Source organism: Melospiza georgiana, chromosome 3 (assembly GCF_028018845.1).
Source record: "Melospiza georgiana isolate bMelGeo1 chromosome 3, bMelGeo1.pri, whole genome shotgun sequence".
Classification (NCBI taxonomy): Eukaryota; Metazoa; Chordata; class Aves; order Passeriformes; family Passerellidae; genus Melospiza; species Melospiza georgiana.
Window position 1 is genome coordinate 65,251,195 of NC_080432.1, and position 25,511 is coordinate 65,276,705.

General features: G+C 41.8%; 1 protein-coding gene across 9 annotated transcripts in view; it reads right to left on the reverse strand.

The window, feature by feature from the left end:
- Window positions 1-301: 301 nt before the first annotated feature.
- The window catches only part of HIVEP2 (HIVEP zinc finger 2), a 135,654-nt gene continuing 110,444 nt past the window's right edge, over window positions 302-25,511 (reverse strand). For all 9 annotated transcript variants that reach the window (XM_058019453.1, XM_058019446.1, XM_058019444.1 and 6 more), the window contains 6 exons: window positions 18,733-24,352; window positions 17,832-17,986; window positions 12,523-12,698; window positions 9,819-9,920; window positions 8,399-9,309; window positions 302-1,793 (listed from right to left, as the gene is read on the reverse strand). In XM_058019453.1, coding sequence (XP_057875436.1) covers window positions 975-1,793; window positions 8,399-9,309; window positions 9,819-9,920; window positions 12,523-12,698; window positions 17,832-17,986; window positions 18,733-24,144 — 7,575 coding nt within the window. In that variant the 5' untranslated portion in view covers window positions 24,145-24,352 and the 3' untranslated portion in view covers window positions 302-974. The remainder of the gene's footprint in view (window positions 1,794-8,398; window positions 9,310-9,818; window positions 9,921-12,522; window positions 12,699-17,831; window positions 17,987-18,732; window positions 24,353-25,511) is intronic.

Consider the following 25,511-nt stretch of genomic DNA (forward strand, 5'->3'; position numbering starts at 1 on the left):
CAGCACAGCAAACCCTGCCGGTCCCGGTGAGCTACACAGATGGCACCAGTGATGCACATATTTACATGGGGTGGAATGTTTTCCCATAGCTTTTTAAGGAGTATATAGATCAACATGTTCACATAAGACCAAATACTTTTAATATATTTATAACTGTTTTATAAAGCTTTGAAAAAACTCACAATAGCACATTGTTTTACTTTAATGCTTTACGGTACTATCAGTTTAAAATCACAATCAGCACTTAAGTTATAGTCAATCCGGCAAACAAGAGACAAAAAAAATTACAAGAGTTAAGAACTGACTGATACATCTTTTATCTTTTTTTTTTTAACTAATGCATAAGTGCAGAATAATATAAGATACTCTAGTTTAAATATCTTGTTTTACAATATACATTTTGTTCTAATTACGCAACAGTAAATCCCATGCTTCACATAGAAAAGCAATCCACAACATTAAGAAAAAAATTTACAATTTATGAAACAAAGTAAATAAATATTAGTATTACAGAATCAGAGCTGTACATAAAAGCTGTTCAGTTTTAATCATATAAAAATATGTTTTAGTGCAACCTCACATATATTGATGCTGTTCTGTTTTACATCATTTAGATCCAAGTGTCCAAAAAAGGAAAGAAATTACATTTATTACAAAGCAGATACACAAATTCTAAAATATGTACAAATTACTGCTAAAAAAATGCTTATAAGAATATAAGCAAAGTAAAGAAAAGGCACAAACATCTGTACAATTTAAAAGTACCAGACCCAATAAGAATTTCAAATTTAGTTTTGGTCAGGCTCATGATGACTTGTTACTTTATCTAATTCTTTTGATATAACAAAAGTATATATAATAGCAAACTACTGTAACTTAGAACAGGCATGCTGTAAATTTGAATACTTTTTCTATCTCTAGAAAAAAAAAAGGTGGGGTAAATGTATGGGGTGAAAGTCTCCATGCATCTCAGATCAATGCGGCTTGCTCTTCTCAGATGACGGATCTTTCCTTTCCTGTGTGCTTGACGGGGGCTCGCTCCTGCTGTGAAAGCCCAGCTGCTGGACATCCACAAAGCTCTTGCTGTAAAAGGTGGGATGGGCTGGCGCAGTCTGTGATGTACCAAAACTGTCCTGTTCACCACCATGCGAGTCAGGATGGGTGGCTGAGGCACAGGGCTGGCCCGGCTCAGATCCACTAAAGTGTTTAATGCTAAAATGTGCACTTTCTAAGGGTTTCTGGTGAGGCTCAGAAGGCCTCTGCAGCTGCTCCGCCCCGTGCAGAACGGCTTCTTCTGTGGCGATTCGCAGAGAGGCTATGGCTTTTGTACAAGTCTGTATGTTCTCCTCCTGCTCCCTCTCGGTAGCCACCACACTGTCCTCGGATGTGCTCTGGGCCAGCAACAGCAGCGGCGAGGAGGGGGCGCTGGGGGGAGCGGCGGCGTGCAAGCTGTGCGGAGAGGTACGCTTCTCGTGGGGCTTCGAAACGCTGAACGGCTCTTTCGCCAGGGCTTCCGCAGCTCCTCTCTGCTTCTCCTCAGAGACCTGCCTCTGCAGGGCCAGAGTGGACGGAGAATGTAAACCTGAAAGGGCCACGGGGACTGAATGGACCATCTGGATCCCCCCGATGGGCATCATGGGGATAGGTGCTCGGATCTGCTGCTGGGAGTGTAGTGGAAGATGACTGAAGACGTAGTCGCTCGGACCTTCAGGGAACAGGCTAGACCTGCGATGCTCCATGCCTCCTTTTTCTCCATAAATGTTGAAATAAGGTGCCTGAGACAACCCCCTCCTCTGTAACCAGAAGAAAAAAAAAGAGATGTCAGCACTGTAACTATCAGAATTCTTGTCTGGCTGCCAAACCACCTATCTGCTTTCCTGTCTAACACAACCTCCCATTCACGAAGCACCTTTCATCCAGACGGATCCCAAAGCATTTGGAAAACTCCGCTAATTGCATATCCAAACAACAGAGGAGGTTTTGCTTAGCTCAGCCCTACAGGGCTCATGACTCTGAGGTGAAAGGCAGTGGCTAGTTAATAGAGTTCAGCAACACAATGCAGCAATTTAGGTCAGGAAGTGGAGGGTATTATATTCAATTGAAACTTTGAACAGAATTTGGGGTAGATAGATTTTCATTCCCCAAGAGAAATTTGGCCAGGAGATCCACCTTACCCTCTCTTTTGCAAAAACGCGCTGGTATTTAAACTTTATTGCAGAGAAGTACACGTCTGAACATCCCCTGCTCAGCACCACTGCTGGGCGTAACAGGGAATATCTGACAGCATGTATGTATTTACTGCCTTCTGAAAAACCTGCTCTTGAGCCCCACAGAAGGCACTTGCTCCCTGGGAGCTTTATCCAATCCTTGGTGAAAGCAGATGGGTATTTCCATGCAAGTTCAAGTGTCTTTGTGTGATGAAGACACAAATTTTTTTAGTCATTGAGACAATGGAGTACCCCTCTGGCTTATCTGCAGTGTAAACAATAAATAATAAAAAAAGCAGAGGCATCAGCTGTGAGCAGAAGTGATGATTGTGTCCCAGGGAGACTCACCCAGTCATAATGGGGTTGAGAAGAATGGGGGATTTTGTGACGGCTAATAAAAGCCAATCTCGCAATATTGACATTTTCACTGCCTTCCCATTAGCTCCTGCCTTGAAAGAATGAATAGCTCCATCTCCACTCAGTATTAAATATGCCCTGGCCTTTTGGGTTCCTTTTTATTTTCATTCCTAAGTTTTAAAATTTGTTTGCTATCTGATGATCAAGTATCGTTTCTTGCTGACCAGACGAGTAATGATGACAGAAGTGCAGGATGACATTTTCATAATTATATGTGGGATTTGGCCACACATCTCTCAGGGACTCTCATGTGAAATTAAATGAATGAAAACGCTCATCTCTGCTCTGTAAATTGACCAAACATGGATCAATTGCCCCAGGGCTGCAATGCTACCACAGCCTTGGTGTGGCAGCCCGAGGACTGCGCTGCTAAATGCCAATGCACTGAAGTGGCAGCACTTCACTGCTGGGAAATCCTAGCTCTCAAGGCATTAAGCAACCTCTTGATCCCATCCTAGGGAGCTGGTTTACGGGGCAATTAAAGATTCAGTTTCTGTGCTACCCAAGGGCTCAATCTCACTGTGCTCAGATGCTTTGTCCTGTTTAATATAAATCAATGTCGAGACAGGAAAGGGTGACCCATAATCATCAGAGTCAAACTTCAGAGATATTATTCAGAGACTAATCTATGTTGGGAATTTTCCTATTCAGAAAGTGAGACACTTGAGTCTCATAAAAGAGAAACTGTCACAAGAAAGCACAGTGACAGCACATCATATTGCTGAATGGGGAAAACTATACAAAATAAACTGCAACTGCCAAGCCACAAGACAGTTCACCTACCCTGTCAGTCCTTCCTATCACTAACTTCACCTCTGCACAGCTGCTTGCCCCTTTTTTTTTTCCATCTTTGGTCTGTCAACCAGCTTCTCAGTCATATTGTCCTTTTGGACATTTCCAACACCATGACATTTATTACTATTACATCTGATGTGAACTTGGGCTAAGGGAAATTGAGCAAAAAAAAAAGAGTAAAACTCATCAAAGAATAAACCTAGTCACACACAAATCTCTAATTGAGAAAGACATTGGCTTCATGTTTTACCCTGCCAGAGTTTCAAAAGGGAATAGAGCAAGAGTCTGTCCTTGCTGGATAGAGGTGCCTAACATGACAGAAACTGCTGTGTGCTTCAAAATCCGCCGCATCATCCAATATATGTCTTGTATGCCCAACTTTAACACAGACAGTGACAGTGTGTGCATGTCACTGGATACCTTCCAAGCCTGGCTGGGCACATACTGGATTATTTTTCTCTAACCCAGCCAGGTAAGTTTGGAAACAACACAAATGGTTATAATCACTAGTAACTGTTCCTACCTCTTTCCCCGCTTTTATTTCCTTTACCAATATCAAGCATTTTCATTCCTACAAGCAGACACACATATTCACAGAGAAAGACTGCCTCTTTTCAACAAGCATCCTGAAAATGTAAAGACTTTCTGCAGTTGACAGGGCAAGGATTAGATCACAGAGCACAGAGCACAAAGTCATGGCATCTTTTTGCAGTCAGAATGGGCTGCTGCCAGTGCTGCGAGCTGAGCTCTTCTCTTTGTCAGGTAATGGGAATCCAGTTAGTTTTCTATTAATTCTCATTTGTTACAGTTTAGCATATTTCCCTTCAACTCCAGGTAACATATAATTTCCCAAGCAACAGTATTCTGTAGCAGCTCCTCGCTAAATGCTCTGACCTGGTCACAAAGCTAGACTGCCACATCACACCCCTGAGCAAAGCCAAACCTAGCTTCACAAGTCCCTCAGAATGCCTCAGGGATGAGACAGGGTTTACCCTGTATCTGGTACATCACCCAAATCAGGCTGTGCGAGATTAGGAGGAAGATCACATTTCAAAGCCAAGCATCCTCTGGGCAGCCTCAGACCACAGCTTGCAAAAACATGTTGGGTTGAAAACAGTCTCTTTGATTAGCATGTCATAATGTACTTGAGGATTTTTAAAGTTAAAAACCAGAAAACACTGAACTCTACAGTGAAAATCTGTAACAGAGCACATTACCAATGCGCCTCCTGAAAGACATGGTGCCCAATAAAGTGACTGTAACTCTGTGTGGCCCTCACTTTCAGGATCAGCTCAATTTGCAGCCCAACACAGAATGCACCACAGTAGCCCAGATGCACCAGGGAACCTATTTACTGTTTACCTGGAATTCAGAATTTCTGGCTCTCTGTACAAGAATGCACTTCACTCAAGATGATAAAGTAGTGAGTGTTTGGGAAGTGATTTAATATCCATGTTCGGGATGATCAAAGGACCATAAGTCCTATAAACTTTCAAGTGGTCATAGAGGTGCCTAATTCCCTTCATCCCTTCTGAATATATCAAGACAGGCTTCAGACTTCAAAATGAATGAGATGAGCAACAAGATGGCAGCAGAAGCAAAATCCACTACTGCCTAGAAGCTAAGATAGTTGTGAGAGACCAGTCTGTGCCACTCCCAGCAAGGCACCTCCTCGATCTCTTTGTGTCTATCCTGGGACTGGAAGAAGAGGCAAAGGTTCTGGTCTGCACTAGGAAGTAGCAGAGTGTACTAAGGTTTGGGACAAGCTGGAATGGAGTGAAAACTGCTTGTGCTGGATCCCATATTCACAATACAAGTGTCGTGGGTTTGGAAGGAAAGGTTGCTTCAGTCTAGCCCGGTGTGGCCTCTTTGCAGTCACTTGGATGGCCACTCACAGTTCAAGGGCACCTGCTGCCCTCCTGGTGCACATTTTCAGTTTAATTCCATCTGATAACAATCCAGGTCACTTACTCCCAGACTGAAAATGTGAGTCAAAACACAAAAAATGTGACAACAGAGACATATGCTTCATCCAAATGAAAATGATAAAAGAGATTCACTCAGGGAGAACAAATGAAGCCTTCCTATTACTTCTTGTTCTCTCAGGACTGGCAGAAGATGACTTGGAAGAAGAATCTGAGCCCTTTGATAATGGCATCAGCCTCCTCAGTAAGGAAAGAAACCTCTGCAATTGACAGAAGATCCCGAATGTATTTAGAGAACAGAAGAAATCTGGCATTAATTTTAAAGACACCAAGTTAACTAGTCAAAGCCAAGTGTGACCTTGCATACACTAGAGACTTAGGCTACTTTAGAGAGAGTAATCTGTTGCAAGAGTCTATCCTGCTATTGCTTGCCAAAGGAGAAAATAAGTGTGTATTTTCCTGTATTTTTATACAATCTAAAAAAAATATTTACTTTCACCATGCTCTTTTCCACTTCCTAAACAAATAATTTTAATTGCTTTCTATGTAGTGCTTTTCATGCCTGAGCACTTTATAAGCCTTTTGCAAGAGACCACCAAAGTGCATGGACATTCAACAGGAAGCAAGATGAAGGGCAACTAGACCAGCACTGGCCAAAGAGACTGAACAAATACATCCATTTCAGCTGAGAAGAAAGAAAACTGGCTCTTCTGAGAACTGCAGGCACTGGAAGCACAAAACTGCCCTTACTCCTGCAAGGACTGGGAACCCAATGCAGCTCTGAAAGTACTTTAAGGATTGTAAGCCAGCATGAGCATCACCAATGCAGCTGCTAATGATGTTCTGGTTTGCTGGATTTTGCTGCTCTAAAAAGTGAAAAACAACCTTTATTCCTTTTTCTTCTCTGACAGCTTTCACTTATTGCTAGCTCAGGTGCTATTTGTCTTCCCACATGCTGAGTATAATAACTTGTGTTTCACTTAAGCTTGTCTAATGTTTGGCTAAAGTCCATTTTCCAGAAAGGCATCAAGAGACAAGGAATGCATATTTCCTTCCTTGCAGTCATTTGTTGCAACAGGCAATCATCCTCACTTGTCCTTTTTTTCATTTACATTTGCCTGGGCTCTGCTTCCAGTGATGCCTCCTCTATTCAGGTTGTAGTGACTCTACTGAGGTCTGGCCTTCTCTCCCAAACACCCAATATGCCATCAAGTTACTGATCCTTTCTGTAAGACAACTGAACTGATTTTTCATTGTGTTTTTCACTACCACATGCCTGACTCTCAAAAAACAAGGTAAGCACTAGAAGTCTATCTGGCATGGTGGACTCTTTAAAAGAAGGAATGAGAAGTGCTAAGAGAGTCCTTACAATGTGCTAAACGCCTTGCTGGAAGGTGTGCATAATGCATAAGAAAAATATTACAGCAAGAACTGTCAGATGGTCAAGGATTACCATTTTTGCTAGCATCATTAACATCTAAAATCCTTTACTACAGGATGCCAGTGTGCATCATGTGGGGCATGAGGGACTGGGGCACCCTGCACAGTGTCAGCTGTAGAATCCCATATGATCCCATTCATCTGATACTAAGACATCATGACTAGTTAAACTAGTGACTCTTCACCCACTTGTGCTTCCTCACACAGTCCGGAATGCAGAACTGCTGGTGGGATTTGTACCCTCTCTCAGCTGTGCAGCGATCACTCCTGTCAGAGAGCAGCAGGGTTTCAGCAAGCCCTTTCTCAAGGACCATTTAGTCAATCAGTCACCGTCTAAGATGTGAGAGAAGCATCTCTGTTGCTCTCTCCCATAAATACAGCCACTCAAGTTGCAGCTTTCCCTTACACCCCTGAAATGCTGGGAAATCACTTATGGATCTGCCAAGCTGGCAGCGTCTCAGCTCTTTTTGGTCCACCCCAGCTCCAAACATCCTTGCCCAGGTGCATCCTTCATCCCTTATCCTGGGAGCAGATAACACATCAGCCTGACTCTACAGAGAAAAATACACCAGAGCTGAGAAATGCTGACTGTATGAACTGAAGGTTCAATTCTTCTCCTCCACAGAGGAACACTGCAAAGACTACACGGAGAGCCAAGAAGATTGGGAATGGGGAAGCAGGAAGAAGAGGCCAGCCAGGAGAAGAGCAACGAGTTCTGAAGTAGCTTGCCCAGGTTGAACCCACATATAGGAAGGCAGTGAGAGGGCAGCCACAACAGCAATATGGTGAGGAAAGCATAGTTAATAATTAAGTAAATTCACACCTAGGAAGGCCATTCCTTACCTCTGAAGGAATCCACAATCTATTTGTGGAGGGAGTGCTTTGTGAATGCTAGAGCTGGCCAAAAGTGCCAATCAGGCAGTTTCTGGGAGCTGATTTACCAAAAGGGAAGAGCACAGACAGCAGCTGCGCAAATTTTGCATATTTCCACCCAAACGGTTGTGGCACTTCCTGCGGGGCATACAGCTGCCTGCTCCTCTCACACAATAATATCCTTTAAATTCCAGCCACAGATCATGATTTCAGTGTGCACTCTGCTTTTCTAAGAGGTTCCATTATCTTAGCATTTTTATTCCATTAAGCAATACTCAGTGGTGGGCACCGTACCACAAGAACTGGGCTTTAAGCCTTGGTTTTGGCTGGATCTCACCTGAGAGTCCAGAAAGTACAATATTTCTTACAGTGCAGAAGAAAGCCTCACAAACCATGTAAGCTTTCTGGGCCATTTAAAAATTATACACACATATATATATGTAATGAATATGGAGGCAGAAAATGCAAACCAGTCTAATTTCATTGAAGTTCGTGGAGCTACTCAGAGTTCTACCAAGTGAACACTTGTCCCTTAGGCTGATTCTAGTGTATCTAAATGTATTAGCATCCTGACTTGGTCTTTGTCTATTCCAAATTTCTTGCATTTATTCCAAGACTTCCCACCAAGACTCAAAGTTTATGTCTTCTTCTTCTACAAAGCTGCAAAGATTTTTGAAATGCTCAAATTCAGTAAGAGCACAGTTTTCTACAGGAGGAATGAAAATATTCTTTCATACTTACTGAATGTCCCACTGGAATAGACTCAGACTGTAAATATTGACCCATGGACAATGCTGGGTTGTGGTACAAGCCCCTCCGGGGAGACGCGGCTCTAACGGAGGCCATGTATCGCCTCTCTCGCCTGGGAGACAAATCTCTTCGAACAGACACATCTTTCCCTGGTGACATTGGTCTCCTTGGCGACAGGTGACGTCTCGGGGACACGTCCCGTCTTGGTGATAACTCTCTCCTCAGCACAGCCTCCTTCCGCGGGGAAAGGTGCCTCATGGGTGAAATATCTCGTCGGGGTGACAGATGTCTTCTGGGTGACAAATCCCCTTTTGGCATCAAATACCTCTTTGGTGAGTTATCTCTGTAGGGTGAAGAATCGTAGCCAGGTGACGATTGTCGACTGGAAGGTGAGAGGTCCCTCGGAGAAGAACTGGGATCCAACGAAAGCGTGCAATCCTCGTCCATGCTGCTGGGTATGTCCAATCTGTCTTTATCGGGCTCTGAATCCGTACTCTTGCTCTGGAAAAACCTCTGATATTCTGTCATTTGTGTGTCGTCACAGGAGTCGCTTGGTGTTATAAGCTGAGTAACCTGAATGCTAGGTAAGGTGACCAAGTAACTGATGAGGGAAGAGTGTCCCACGGAAAGGGAGCCCTCTGGGGAAGCCCCCTGCGATGCCCCAGCCGAGTTCACTGACAGGGAGGAGAACCGAGGGGGCTGCGGGCTGGTGCTTCTTGATCTGGTTTTTGGTGTCGAGTCTCCCTGAGTATCATCAAAATCATCCTCATCTTCATCATCATCATCATTGTCATCGCCGTCCTCGCCATCCGATTCCTCTGCGTCAGAAAACTGGTGCTCTGCTGACAGCCCTGCCAGGCTGCTGCTCTTCTCTGCTTCCTGCTGCATGTCCTCCATATTTTCTGAAACAACCACAGCAAGTCCAAATGATTAGCACATATCCCACCTCTCACACCACAACCATTCCCCACCCAGCACACTCAATGCCATCGCTGGATGCTCTTCACCTGGGATGGCTGCATAAAGCCATTCCTCATCGATTAAAACCACATTTTTTTTCAAAATAATGCCTAAAATTCTAAACTTGAAGTATGGAAGCAAATTCATCCTATACGACCTTGCAAGTTCACTCTTGGGAACCTCATATGAGACAGATGACAACAGGCCATATTTTTATTTCTAGCATCTCTTCATGTAAAAAAAGTATAACCCAGACAACTAGATAGGATTTTTTTTACTTCCTGTTTATTAAAACATTAACTCCTAATTAAAAAATACCCCAAATACTCATAATATATTTTCCCATGCCCATCACTGTGCTAAAGTGCAGTGAGTCATTTACAGACTCCATACTTTCCATACTTTTGTTGGAATGAGGCTGTTCCAACTAAATTAAATCATTTTGACATACCTGCTTCTTCAGTTTCAGCATCATCTACAGATGTCATTGATACTCCAAGCTCCAAGCATTTTTTCATGTGTGCTTTAGACTTCATATGTTTTGTCAGATTTCCTGTGGATCAGAGATTAATGTAATTAATGGACAACAACAAAGATCACTCTTCAAGTAAGGTTTTGGTGTATCTTAGCTCCATTATACTGCAGATAATGGGGTTTAGCTTTAGAAAACACCAGAACAGACAGGGCTGACTCATCAAGACCACTGGCCTCAGAGCCTGTTTTAATGAGAGTCGGTTTTTATATAGAAAATAAAAAAATTAAATACACTCAGGGCCTGAGACGTACATAGGCATCTCTCCAATTTTCCGCGTAATATTTAGGCACCCCTACAAAACCCACTTTCGGATGTTACCTGTTCCTGGACTCACTGTTCATAATATATACAGATTGCCACAGCACAGCAGCCATTCAGGGCTCATGCTCCCATTTACACAGTGGCACTTTCCGGGTAAGGGCTCTCACATTTAACTTCGCACATGGTTTCCAAATGCTCCATGTATTTGAAGCATTTGGAGGCAAAAGTACCCCACCAAAAAAAAAAAAAAAAACCAAAACAAGACACTTATAGGAGACTTTTCTATGCAAATTTACCATCTAGCTGCAGTCTCTGAACTGAGAGGATCTGTGCTTACAGCACCCACCTGGGACGGGGGAAATTCAAGTTCAGCTCCCAGATTTAGAGTACGGATCTAAACCAGACACAGCAGAGATTTGAAAGCAAATCTCCCACTCCCCTGAGGGAGCAATCTAACACTAGACTATTGACTTTCTGGAGCGCCTGTCTTGGTCTGTTTTTTCATAGATTAAAAAACTGGGTTGAGATTGGCCCCAAGAGACATTTCATGACAAAGAATCTTGAGCACAAAGCACAAGCTGGAGAATATCGCTCTAATCCATTTGCCACTTCAGCCTCATTTGCAACACCCAAACGGGAAAGCATGGCACAAGCAAACCCAACCCACTACCAAGTCATGGTGTTTCTTAGCTCAAGGAAAGCCCTCTGGAAATGCATTTATGCTGCTTCTAGGACCCCAACCAGCATCTCCAGATGGTGTTGTGGTACATGTCATCTGGGGTCAGGAACACTGCACTCCTCTGCTGAATAGCGCAGGTGTGCTTAGAAACTCACAATGCTCTTCTTCTCTGCCTTTCAGCTCCAGCTAGTTTGAATAATTCCCTTCTCACTAGGAGTTTCTTGAGTCTGTGCACTGCATGAAAAATTTAACTTGGCCATTGATGCTTCTGGATGGCTAAATGCTCGCAAAAACTAAAAACATAAGTACTTCTGAAAGTTTGTCCTCACTGCTCACAGCAAAGTAGCAACAGTAGTTATGAGGCTGACAACTGCTTATAATCAGTAATGCACCAGTTAAACACTGCTTGTACTTCAAAGGCTAACCTAGTCTCTTGCTACTCGTGCCCCTTCTGTGCAAGAGTAAACCACCTCATCCATGTTTCTCCTTCTTTGTCAGAAATGCTGGCCACAGCAAGCAATTTCTCTTTTTTTTTTTTTTTCCATGCCACCTCTTCTTCCTGGAATGTCCTCTCTGAACACAGGTATAAAACCACAATCCTGTCATGTACTTCAAGTCCCTACTCAAGACCCATTCCTCCAGCAATGTCAAATGTAAGCAATGATATGAGAGCAGCTCACCAGATGGTCTACTGGGACTACAAACAAGCAGCTCCTCGTCTTTGTCTCTACATGCCCATGAACATTCCCATCTTAAATTAGGCTGATGGGTCTACTACCATCCATCAGCTGTTCCCATCTTTGGCACAGAAAGAACTGCTGGAGTCATGGAAACTATTACAATTCTCAATCCTCAAAACAGCCATGAAACTGCACGGGGATCTTGGGAGAAATTTCCTTCAGCATCCTTTCTCCTCCTTTGAGTTAAGTTTCACTGCACTGGGACTAGAATCCGTTCTTTTGTCTGCCAAAGGGAAGCTAAGAAACTCAGAATGTAAGGCTGATTTAGGCTGTGCTACAAAGAAATGATACCAAGGAAAGGATTTTTTTTTCAAGGAAATGGTTGCATCACGAATCTGAATTCCAAAGAATACCATTATCTGTGGCCACAGGGTGACAAATGGAAGCTTTTTTTTCTAAGCTGATAAATACATGTGAACAGAAGCTATCAGATCTCTATTCATAATTAATGCCACAGTGGATGGACTGGCCCATCTAGGAGACATATATTATTTATAAACTTGAAACTGACCCACTGTAAAGCCTGTGAAGGCATGTCTTCCTCAGCAGCTGATGCTCTGCTTCTACATTATGTCATAAGAAATATGGTCTCCTGGTAGCATTTAAGTGCTGCTGCAATTAAAATTTGCACCATGCAACAATATTGGCAAAGTATTATTTTTCAAGGTGGTTCTTATGCTACTACATTTTCCCTGCAGACAGAAGGACCATCTAAGAGTCTCTAGGTTCTCAATGAAGCTATCCTAGGAGTCTCAGAGTCTTACAAAATCCCTGGATTAATTGTACGGAAGAGAACAAACTTTCTTATTACGTCCTTTATATAGAAACATAACAATTTTATTCTGAAGAAAATATTCTTCTTGATTGCAATGGGTGATTGAGTCCCAGAGGGCAAAATAGCTCCAGAAGTGGCAAGAGCTCAATTAAAAAGGTCAAGTACCTTTAGTTTTGAAGGCAAAATTGCACAGCTTGCATACATAAGGCCGGACATCAGTGTGAGTGCGGATATGTTTTTTGAGCATGCTGGGCTTTTTACAGCGAATGCCACATTCTTCACAAATGTACTTTCCTCGGCCACGACCTCTGACATAGACATAATCCTCATTTGATTTATACCTGTGGGAAGAGAGCAAGTACTTAAGTCATTCAGATTTTAGGTCTGATACATGTACAAACATCACTTCTATGCATCTGATCCTCATAATCAACGCAAACTCACAGAAGTCCAAAGGAACTACTGAATTTTCAGTATGGAACTCATAAAGTATTTGGCTTTCAGAGAATGTACTGGCCCCAATATATTTAAGCAATATGAAACCAACAAGTTGCAGTATGAGAACAGTAAAAACACCTTGTCAGGAAACCAACGAAGAACCATTCCTATAGACACAACTCCAAATATAAGCCTATAGGTTGAATTTCAGCTCACTGTATTCTTGTACAGCACAGACATTTACCACCACTGAAAACAGCATTATTTTGCAGCACCGTTCATTTAACTATTTTAGTGTATTTATCCCTTGGAATCAGATAAATCACATCCTGGAAATGCCCGTTTCTTCCCATTAAGCATAAAGGGAACATGGATGACGAGCAAGGATATATTCATTCACATTACACATGCCTGACATCCCCAAAGATAAATTGCTCCCCAAAGAGACATGGAGTTGATTTCACTCAGGTATGTGATGCTTTAGAAATAAAATGGTCAAACACAGATACTTTGAAGAAAGCTATTACTGAAATTTTTCTTAGGGCATAGAACTGACACAGAGACATAAGGTTTCGATTTTTTTTTTTGCTGATCACATAGTGTGTAGTTAGAAAATAAATAAGATATGAAAATCTATGTAAAGTTGTACATTGCCTTTATTATCATGTAAATTCTTAATACTGAAATCTAAAGGAGTCCAGGGAATCTACTCCGGCTGTTCTGAGGTTTGAAGACTGCATTCCTTTGGGGAAGAATTCCATCCTCATTCACTCAAAGTAAAATCCAGGAAGTGCAAGAACTGAGAAATAATATTTCTTCTGCTCTCCATCCTCTATTGCCCTCATCCTAAGCAGCACAAAGTACTTTCAGTCATTCTGTGGATGCACAACCCACAAAATATCGTTGATACTGACATTCAGTACTTCAAATAAAAAAGGGACTATGTGAAAGATTCTGTTAATGCGATGATAACTCTACAAGAAAAAAAGTGGCAATTTTTGGGTTACAGAGCTGGAACATTTTTCAAGTGTGCTGTTCTTAGATGAACACTTTCCCATATGTTTAGCTATATCATAGGCAATATAAATTCTGAAGTTAATATTCTAGAAAAACAGTGTCCTGTTCTGAAGTCAATCTTCTTATCTTTTAAACTCATTAGCTCCTCTTTCAAATGCAGATGCCTAAATTCAGGTTTTTTTCATCTCACTTCCAACAAAGTTGTACTTCTCCCATATCCTTCATTGTCCCTGGCAGCATGGACAAAACTGGAATAGTCTAAAATAATGTAGTATTTAGTCATCTCTCTAGCAGGTTTTCTGTACAATATTTTTGGGATCTTGGTTGCCCCGTTTCCCAGGTTCTCCTTCATATGCACATGCCAAGGACTGCTAGTCATCTCTCTATCCACTGCTTCATCAACTTCCTCCAAGCTTTCTCCCACAGACAAAAAAAAAGAAAAGTCCATTATTATTTGAAATACTGCTGTTTTATCTTCTCTTCATCTCTCCTTACAGTCTTATTTTTCTGGGATGGAGTCTACTGTACCACCCCTGATTGATACTGCTAAGATAAATGCTGTGCTATTATATGTGCTTTTCTGATGTTCCATCTCTGCTCTTCTTCTGCTTGACCTCATTCCACTGGCTTCTGTCACCTGTCAGATCCCATTGGACACAAAGAGAACGATAAAACATGTGTCTCTTCATCATTCATATAGATGGTTTTTGGCCACAACTGACCTTGACTCTTTAAGTATGCTTTATCATAACAATGACTGTAAGAGAAATTACACACACAAACTTGACATTTAAAGAAGGGCTGGTGCAAAAACTAAAAGACCAGAAGTCAGAGTCATGGTGATTACCTTTTAGACCTCAGGAATATTCGATCTTACTGCTAGTTTGTGCCTCACTCAAAGCTTTGAGTAATTTCCCCCTTCCTACTATGTAATCTCCATGTAAGGACTTTGGCCACTGCTGCTCAGAGTTTGACTAGGATGGGACTCTTGAGTTAAAAAGCATTAATAACTCTCAGAGTCCTGCAATTTCAGAATAATTCAAAACTGAATTATTATTTGAGTTATAATTGAGTTATTCTATTTGGGTTCTTCAATTAGAGTCCATTACTGGTAAATATGAAAGTACAAACATAAGCAAATGGTGAATTCTTGCTGTCAGCTAATGTCATTAAACTAGGTGTCAGATGAGCAGGCATGCTTGTCCTGTCCCTTCTTTCTTTGCACACCACTAGTAACTAACTGTAAGGCAGCAAGGATTGAACCTGAAATTACCACTTTTCTTTGAGAAATACTGCTTCATATCCCATCAGTCACATCTGCAGTCAAATGATGGAAGGCAGATTTTGTGATTCTGGTAATTTCACTTGAATCAAGCCACCTGCCAGTGATAACAATGTGGGGTTTAGTTTCTTCCTTCCAAGCTCCCTCTGCTATGATGCTTACAAAAAGCTCTTGATGGGCTTTCTGCGGTGAGGTGGTGATGTGCTGTGACATCTGGTGGCACTGGCTGACATTTGGACTCGATCTCAGAGGTCTCTTCCAACTGCAACAACTCTATGATTCAATGATCTACTTTTTGCCTCAATTCTGATTCTGCTCCTTCAGCTTCTCACTCATCCCCAGCCCCAGCTGTCTTGCTCCAGCGGGGTGGAGCATTCATATGGCCCAGCTGCCATATGAATGCTCCACCCCACTGGCACAAGGCAGCTACAGAGCTCCACTTGCCTGCTAATTTCACACAGACCAAAAGCAGACAACCACAGATCTTTCTCAGCTAATTACCTTCTTCACACCTATGAAACAAAAGCAATCACAAAGCCTAAGGAAACCCATTCCCCATGAAAACCGAAAACCAAAATGAAAATATCCTGCTGAAACAAGGTACAACCATTCATACTTGTCTATCCAGGGGAGAAAATGTGACATGAAGACAACAGACATTTGCTACATAGTTCATTGCACTATGTGCTTAGAGGAGATGAAGGTGTGCTTGAAGAGAGAAGAACAAAATAGCTCAACAAACAGCCAAGAAGCAAGCATAGAAACCCACCCACATCAAAAACTAGCTTTAAGAAGTGATAGACAATAGATAGCTTTAAGTGCAATAGACAACAACTTGAAGAGAAGGAAAAATTCAATAACCCTGACAGAAAGCAGTGCTAGACATGACAATAATGTCTAAGGTATATTACACCGATTTAAAAAATAGCCAAATGAATGTCAAGAATGGAAAGAATTAATCTGTTCTTCCACAAATAATTGTTGTAAAATGTACCATGAAGTTATGATGCACGAGGAAAGAGTGCATCACTGCATCACCTCATTTGCTGCAGTTTTGCAGTTTTTATGTTTCTATTGAGGAAGTCCCAGTCTATTGCACAGACTATTTGTTCTCCCCACTCCAGAAACTGATGTGCACATCAAGGTTTCCTATGTTTTGTTTTACTCAAAGGGTATCTAAACATAGCTAAGTATTACTAGGAGACATTTCTAAGTGAAGTGTGAATTACATGATTTTACTCAAATAGTTTCATAAACCTTATTGATGTACAGAAAAACTTAAGGTAGTGCAATTAACACACAAAATTTATTGACGTAAGTATTAGATAGTAGAAGTTTTTTATAGAGTGATCTGCTGCAGCTCACACTCATCTGAATTCTCCTTTAAGTTGCTTTTCTTAACACACTTTCACTCTTCTGACCTCTCATCATGTAGCTTACATCAAGGCAGACTATCTTCACCTGGGTCATCCAAATTCAGAAATGGTACAAAGTGGGAAGCAACTTTATTCTTCAAAGTGGGAGTGAGTTGAAGCACCAGCTCTTTACATTTCTTGTAAACTTAGGCTTACAACTGAATTTGGCTCACTTTTGTAAAGCCAGTCTACTGGCTTAGGTACTAGGACAAGGTACAACTACAGAGAACAGGACAAGGGTGTCTGGGCCAGCACACCTATAAAAATCTCCAAAAGAACTTTTTCAGTCTTTCAAGCAAGATGTAGGCTATACTCCTTCAGTGTTGCAGACTACAGAGAAATGGCAATGGTAATTTCATGGAGATTATTCAATCATAGAAAAAAACACAACATCAATGAAGGACAATTGAGATTTTAAAGGGTACAAACTGACAGGAAAAGGAAATGGATTTATGAATTTCTCACATCTCCCTCCTGACCTATTTAGTCACCCCAATAAAACAGTGCTTTGGGACCATCTGAGTTTGGTAAGACTACAAATCACATCTTGTTTAGCCACCTGACTATGCACAACTAAAAACTAGCAAACTAAGTGCATTGTGTCAGAATTCTGTAAAAGAAACTCAACAATATCTTCCATTTTAGAGAATACTGCAGAGACAAACAAGTGTCTATTTAATTTTCCTTTCTTAACAAGTTTCATAAGTCTCAAAATAATGTTAATTGGCTTTCCCCTCTTTGTTATTTGCTTCTGTTATCACTTGAGTGATAGATTGTCATAGTAAAATGAAACAGTATTTTATCAACCATACATGACAGATCTATGGATTATCCTTAGATACCATAGATTTCATTGGCATTTTACATTTAATCTCCAAAAGCCAACCTCAGTAAATAATACAATATTGCAAGAATAAGAACACCTTGTCAACCCATTCAACTGAGTGGAAGTACACAAGTGCCTAAAAATGGAAACACATCCTCATGGAAGTCATTAAATACAAAGAAATGGCACAGAAAATATCAAAATGTTAACAGTTCATCCACTTCCTTATGACTTAAGAAATTAAAGTAACAATTGCAAGCAAGTGCTCTCACACAGATGGAAAACAATTGTCTTAATAGCAAAGTAGCAAAGTGAGCATACAAGTACCCTGTGGTGCATTTTAAGACTGACAAACACACAAAAAAGAAGAGACTTGGGAGCTACAGGACATGGCAAGAATACAGAAGACTGTTCACATTCTAATTAATTCATATTCATTTTCAAATGTCTGTAAAATGACAGGCTGAGCTTTAAATTTCCAGTTATATTTTCTTACCCTCCTTCAAAGATTTTAATTCGTATCGGCTCAGTTTGTTTGGATGTAATGTCTTTATCTCCATGAATGTCTCCTTTTACTCTTTCTTTTATAATATTCCCCACTACTTTCTTTTCAAGCTTGCTGCCAAACAAGAAGAATGGCTCATGTTTCATCTGTAGAACAAAGTCAAGCAAGGGTGTTACTTCTGGAGCATACAATAAACGCACACTTCATTTCAAATACTTTTAACATACCAGGTCAAAGCCAAACTCTCATTCTGGTCCAACTCTATACGATGAATTAATCTGTCCCATTTAATTTGACAGAGAATAAAAGAGGAGGCAACACAGACAAATTTTTACAAGTCTTGACAGAAAATACAATACTTTATCTTTCCTCAGGAAAAAAAAAAAAAATGGAAAATAGATATGAAAAAGCCTCAGAAGGTAATTTATTGCCATTACAGAATTTTCCCTGGCACTATTAGCAAACCCTTAATCCGTGAGGAAGAGTCAATATGTAAAAGACATTAAATGGATCTGAAGTTCCTTACTCAATTTTATCTTAATCTTTTCTTACAAAAGCATGTGGATGTTTGTGTCTGACACACGGTTTATCAGGAAAAACAAAGGGCAAAATAAAAGGCGATAATGTGTCAGACTCTGGCACACATAAATGGAAGGCTTTAAAAGCCTCACTTTTTACATCTGATTTTGAAAATAGAAACAGAGACAGAGACAGTAGCAGTAGCAGAGCTTGCAGAAGGATAAACTGAGGCTCCAAAGTTGTCTTGGGAAGATGTCACTGGCTGATTTCCCAATAGGGAAATTAAAAAAAAATTAACTCACATTTTATAGTTTACTAGAAATTTCTCACATAAATATATATGCATGTAATTTTATTAAAATTTCTTATTTACCTGAGCAAACTGCTTCCATGCACTTGATGATGTCAGTTTACCAGCTCCAGGTCTGTGCATAGCAGCCAGGGTGTAGATTTCCGTGGTGTTTTTTTGCTTGGACCTTAAAAGTGCTAAAGTGGTCTTTGTACTTAACCCAGATGGGTTTGGATTACATGAACTTATACACCATGAGGCATAAACAGAAGCTTTGAGGGTTGGTTGCTGAGTGTAATTGGGTTTTGTATAGTTTAAGAAACACCAGCTCACAGTAGTCGTCGTTCGCAGACTTGGGAACTGAAGGATCTGTTGAAAATCTGCTACGTCTGTCAGGAGAATGGTTGAGGCTGTGACTTTCCCAACAGCATTAGATGACATCTGGACCAGCATGCCAAGAGGTAATTTTTGATGTTTCAGTTGGTCTTCTGCCTGAATTTCTCCTGGTGGCAGTGAAGACCTCTGTGGACTCATGCTCATATCTGAGGCTGTTTCATCCACATCCAACTCTTCTGGTGAGTCTCTTCCTTCAGATGGGCCACTGGACTTCTGTCCCGGGGATGCGGAATCAAAACTGGAAAGTTTCTCTCTGCTCAGTGGGAATGCATCAGCTCCCGCCATGCTGACAGGTGGGAAATCTTGAGATGTTGAGGATGACAGCGATGAAGAGGATGACATGGATGGCAGACTTTCTTTTGGCTCAGTAGCACAGCTCTGCCTTACTAGTTGAGGCTTCTGCATTCTTGGATAATCTTTCTTTATATCTGAGTTAGTCAACTCAACTGCACTTAGCTCCTCAACTATCTGTCCATACATTTTTTCTTCTTTGACTCGTTTCTGCTGCTTGGTCTCCATGAAGAGGTCCAAGCTGCTGGCAGGGGAAAGCATTCGTTTGCTTCCTCCCAAGGTAGAAGCCATGTCAGAAGTGGAAGGCAGACACAAGGGAATTGGTGCCTCCAGTCCAAGTGGAAGTGTCTGCGGCACTTTCCACAAGGGATATTTTTCTAGTCCTCCATGATGACCCAACATCTGAGCTATGTTAAATCCAATTCCTTGCATGGTTGCATTAGTTGCCAATGTTCTTTGAGAAACTGTCTCATCAACTTTACATATTACAATTGCAGGACTGTTGCTCTGCCCAAGGATCTGGGAAATGCTTGTGTACATGACACTACCATAAGATGGCACGTGGGTTTGTATCCTGACGGGAACAACTGTTCCTGGCAAAGACTGTACAGATCCATCACCTGGGGAGTCAAAATCTGTCTGAAGATGCTGCTCAGAGGAGGTATCTGTTGGTTTAATGCTGTGGTCTGACTGGTACTTAGCAAGGGTATTTTTTGAATACGACCCAGATGTTCCTGAGTAATGCTGGTATGCTTGCTCTTTAGCGTGCACATAATCAGCTGCTTTCTTTCCAATAAGCTCAGGTGCATGTTCTAGGTGATAACTTGGAGGTACATCTATTTGGAAAGCCTGTTTGACATAAGATTTCTGCAGCTGTTGTACAAATGGATGCTGGAAGTGCAGAGGTTCTGTGCAGGACTGCCACAAGATAGGCTGCTGAGATGGTGGTAAGTGAACCATGCAGACAGCCGGATAGGGGAACTGAAACAAGGTGCTATGAATAGGGGGAAACGGGACTTTTTCCTGATGTGCAAATAGCTGCTGCTGCCCTGATGGATGTTTGCTAGGAATATAAGGTGCTTGTTGGATTAAGGGAGTCCTTAACATTTCTGGGCTGTCTGCAACAAGAGCCTGTTGCTGGGCAAGGTGGGATGAGCTATTACTAAGCTGAGCACAAGAGCCAATAGCCTGTTTTCCAGAGTCATCCACCTGAATGGGCTGGAGAACAGAGGAAGGGGAGTGATGCCAGACAAGCTGGGAAGAGCGAAGACCAACCTGTGAATGTTCCATCTGCTCCTGCTTTATACTTTGTTCTGAGCTCTGATCAGTCTGAGAAATCTCTGGAAAACCACTGAAGGAAGCTTGGCGAACCAAGAAGCATTTCTTCCTTTCTCGGGATGGAGACAATGCCACAGTAGGTGTTCCAGCTGAAGAGGCATGAGACAGGTTCCCATAATCAAAGGATTTACTTCGGATCTCTGGGATTTCAGCAGCATGAGGACAGGGCATCTGTTCAGACGAACAGCGTCTCATTTCCCTCTGATGGTGATGCCCAGGGACGGAAAGTGAGTAAGCACCTGCTGGAACTGTTAAAAACTCGGACTGTTTTCCAAATTCATCTTGTTTGGAAGGTGTGATGAACTTCATATTCTCTTCTCTTTCAAAGGACATTGAAAAACTTGAACTGTGGGACAAATTACTTTCTTGGCTAGGGCTGCGAGAGAGACTTGTACCTGTCGACTCAAAGCTGGATTCCCCAGAGGAGTGCTCCATGTCAGCCAGTCTTAAACGCTTCTTTTTGGGTGGTAGCTTTTCAGCTGGAAGCTGAGAAAGGGTTTCACTTCTCTGGGGCCACTGAAATTCTTCAGTGGGTCTCTCCGGCTCTTTACTCTGCACTTCTTTATCTTTCTCAGGCTTATCTGGCTCCTCTGTGACACGAATTTCAGGTACCTGTATGTTGTGCTGGCGAACCAGCCTGGGCTGGATATGACAGGGCTGAGGCTGCTGGGACGGGGATGGCTTACTGCTGTCAGCATTTTCCATTTGTGGAGCTCGGTCTGGGCTCATTGGGGACTCACAAATCTCACTCTCACATGTTTCAGATGGTGAATACATCTTTTCCTGCTGGCATGCAATATGTTCTGTAGATTCAGACCTTTCGAATGAGTTTGGCCGACTCAATGAATTTGTGTGCTGAATGACAGAGATGACATTTCCGGGGGGCTTTCTAACCAGTGATTCCGCAGCCTTCTCTTGCTCTGCAGTAAGGGATGAGTCTTCCAAAGAAGCTGCTGGACTTCCAGACTGCAAGTAAGGCCTGCACATTTCAAAACGTTCCGCATGGCAATGGGGAGCGTTTTCCAGACCTTGAAGGGCAAATCCACTTCTTGGCACTTCCTGAATTTGGGATTTGGGATCGAAGTCCAAAGGTTGAATTCCCCCAGGGGTGCCAGTTGTACTGCTGCAAATCATAGGACTGTCTTCCTCATCTCCAACACTCTCCTCTTTCCTGCGCTTTCTGTTTTCAAAAGTTGTTCCAAGCATGGATGGCACCGACTGGAATTGTCCAAGTGCATCAACAAAAAACTCTCCGCCTTTGTTCATCCCACTTAAGGATGGTGAGTCCCTGTAGTTCTGCTTCTGAGCTTCAAATTCTTCCCACTTTCTGTAGTGCTTTCCACTGGCATCATAGTCATAAAAGGTCTTGTCTCCTTTCTTCTCCTTTAAGGATGGTCCTTTGTCACCTGCTGTCTGTCTGCTCGAAGCAATGATAATATTTTTCCCTTGTCTTCCATGATAATCTGAATCCGAGTGTCCCTCCTGTACAGATGGCAGTTCAAAGGCAGCCTGCCTTCTCAGCATTCTTTGGTGGGATATTCCCACCGTCCCAGGATAAAATACATCATCAGAGCCAGTCATCTTCTCATCAAATGAATGGCTTCCTCTCAGAGATGGGGGAACACTTAGGCTGTTTGCAGAAGAGGTTGGCATGGAGTTACTTCTAATAAGAGGAGATGAATCTACTGGGGGCTCTAAAAGGACAGGCACATCACCCTGCTGACTCACTTGGTACAAGTTGGATTCACTTTTGATGGATGATGTGGTCTGGGATTGTCTACATTCTGTATTGCTGCCTGCATAAACTTGTGTAGATTTAATAGTGCTCAAATTATTGGAGTCAATGAGTTCCTCTTTATTTGGAGTCAGGTGAGAAATATGTTCCTCAAGCATCTTGATATCTAATCTGTTATTTAAAAGAGGTGATGGGTCTGTTTTGCCCTTTCTACCCATTAAACTGTGTTCCTGATTTGTTGTGGCTACAGTTAGTGCTGTTCTTTGATTAATCCTATAGAACTTCCCAAAAATTATTTCTTCGTAAGACTTTGCATTAGTATTTGGTGGGCTAATTTGCTGCTCAGCGCTTTCTGAGCGGGAAAAATAGCCAGAGTCAGTGCTTCCCTTACTGTGTGGGCTCAGGAGGTTTAATGACTGCTCAGAATCTTGTCCTTTTTTCTCTGACAGTCTTAGTGCAAGTCGCTGTTTAACTGTATGAGAGTCATCAGACTTGGTACTTAAGGATGAGGTTTGCAACATATCAGAGCTAATATATGGTGAACTCTCACTGGGTAACTGAATCCCACTTTTAGGGATAATCAAAATGGGGACTTTCATCGACCCCACCAAGGACTCCTCCATGGAGGAGTGAAAGCCACTCCTGCTGGCAATGTCCAGCGGGAGCTGTGAGACGGGGCTCAGTTTGTCAGAGCCTTCCACCAGGAGTGAGGTCTCCTCATCCGTGTCTGTGCTCTGCTCTCCATCTGAATGAATTTCAGCTTCCACATCGATGTAACTGGCATCAAGGTCCAATTTAGAGACTGCTGACTCTGTGAAAGGTACCAACCCTGCCTTAATTGCATGGGCATGTGACTTCCTGTGTTTGTAAAGGTTGCTTTTCGTCTTGAAGGAGAAACCACAAGGGACACAAGGGTACGGTCGCTCACCAGTATGAGACCTAATATGCTTTTTAAGTACACTAGGTTTGGCACAGGCCCGATTACAGTAAGGACAAATGTACTTGCCAGGCTTTTTGGGTTTGTGCTCTTTTTTGTGAGCATCTTCTGATTGTTCTAAAGATTTCTGTGAAAATTGGCTGTATGCAGGGTTCAAACTTGAAATCTTCTTCCTGGAGAAACCTCCACTATGGCTATGCATATGAAAAGGAAACAAGTCCTCTGAGGCAACTGATTGCAAGTGGCTAGGAAACTGCCATGGAGGGCCTTCCAAGCTCTGATGTGGCTTTATGTTGTGCAAGAAGCCTTGTGGCAACGAATGCTGTGGAAAGGAAAGTGAATGTTGACATGAATAAGGGCTTGGACGATGCTGCGGATATTGCTTCTCTGTGACTTGCTGTGCAGCTTCATTTGATGATACCAGTTTCCCAGAACTAAAAAGTTGTGCTGAGGCCGTGTTTCCTACTTGCTCGTGATCTATTTGTGGTTGCCGCTGTACTTCTTGACTGCCGAAAGTGCTCATCTTAATACCAGCTGAATGTTCTTGCCTCCATCTACTTGGTACTTTAGCAGGTTCTCCAGACCTTGAGGTAGCTTTTTGCCCTATAGCTGTGTCCCCAGAGTCCATTTTGTTACACAAGGTCTTAAGTGCTAGTTCACTTGAAAGCTGTGCAGACACATGGAGTGTGCCCAAAGCTGTGCTTTTCAAAGTCTTGTTGCTCCCATTTTTCCAGGGCTGTTGCAAGTTCACAGACTTTTCTTTCTCTTTGGAACTTTCCACGCAGTAGTCTATAGGCATTAGATTTGTGTCTGTACACTAATGAGAGTATTACACAGTTCTGTTCATGGCATGAACTTTCCTAAACAGTTTATTGTACATTTGCAAGGATTTGTTATAGCATTTGGACATGTTTCATTATTATGAAATACTGAGATGAAGAATGATCCAGAGATTGGGATCTCCTAGAGCAAAGTCGTCTTCATCTCTTCCATGGTGACACAGCCATCTGTACAGAAATATAAAATAAAAAAGAAAACAAATCCGCACACACCAGTTAGTACAGCCATACTAAACAACATCAGTGCAGTCTATTTAGCCTTACATGGAAATTACTGAGGGACTTCAGCAAAAGTAACTACATTTCACTAAACTCCCTTTTGTGAGCAGACACAGTAAAGACTGGCTCCAGAGACTGCACACAAGCATAATCACTACTCAATAGCAGCTCTAGGATTGGAAAATAAAGACCTACACTTTCCAAATTAAACAGTAGTTTTGGAAGGTTTTCAGGGGACAGTTTAAAGGCTTGATCTCAAAAAGTCCACCACATACTTTCAAAGCTCTTTCAGCAAATCAGTGCTGAAAATAGAAGCCTAACACTGTGAGTGGGAATTACCTTATCCAGTATTACTCACTTAGGGTTCAGACATGCACTTTAGTCACCTGGCCTTCCTCTCAAGTCAAAGCAGGTTGATCAGAGAAGAAATATTCCCATATCATGACAGATGCTTTTGACACAGAGGCTGTCCATGCACAAGGTGCTCCACTATGGAGATGCTTGTGCCTAACTAGTCAGCTTGGGATATATACTGAATATTGCTAAAATACTGCTGAAGCGAGGCACTTCTTACCTTAGATCATCTAACTGGTTTTATAAGAAGGTGTTGTTTGCCATTCTAAACTACTTTTAAACAGTCAAAAAAGAGACATCAAAGAAGCATTTCAAACCCAGCACTACTGGTACCTTTCCCCAACTCCATCTTCAAATCACTAAGTTAAATTCTAGTGAGAATGTCTTGCCAGATGTAAAGGATGTATTAGAGATTTTTGTTTATGTGACTTTAGCATTTTAGATTTCACTGTTGAAACAATTCCATGCAGGTATACATGTATTTTTAATGCCTAAACACAAAAAGGTTTCCACAGTTTCATTAAAAAGACCAAAAGCTCAGAGGTATGATTTTCATAGAAAAGTATGGCATTTGCATTTGAAGTAGATCTTCCTCTCTGTTTTCATGTTATCCAAACACAAAATATTTTCTGGATAAAATAGTGAGAATTATACAGACAGCCATGATTTAACTACAGCAAGGAAAAGAGTTAAGAAGTCAGTATTACAGATACTGGAATACTTTTCATTCCTACAGTGGACAAAATGAATTTGC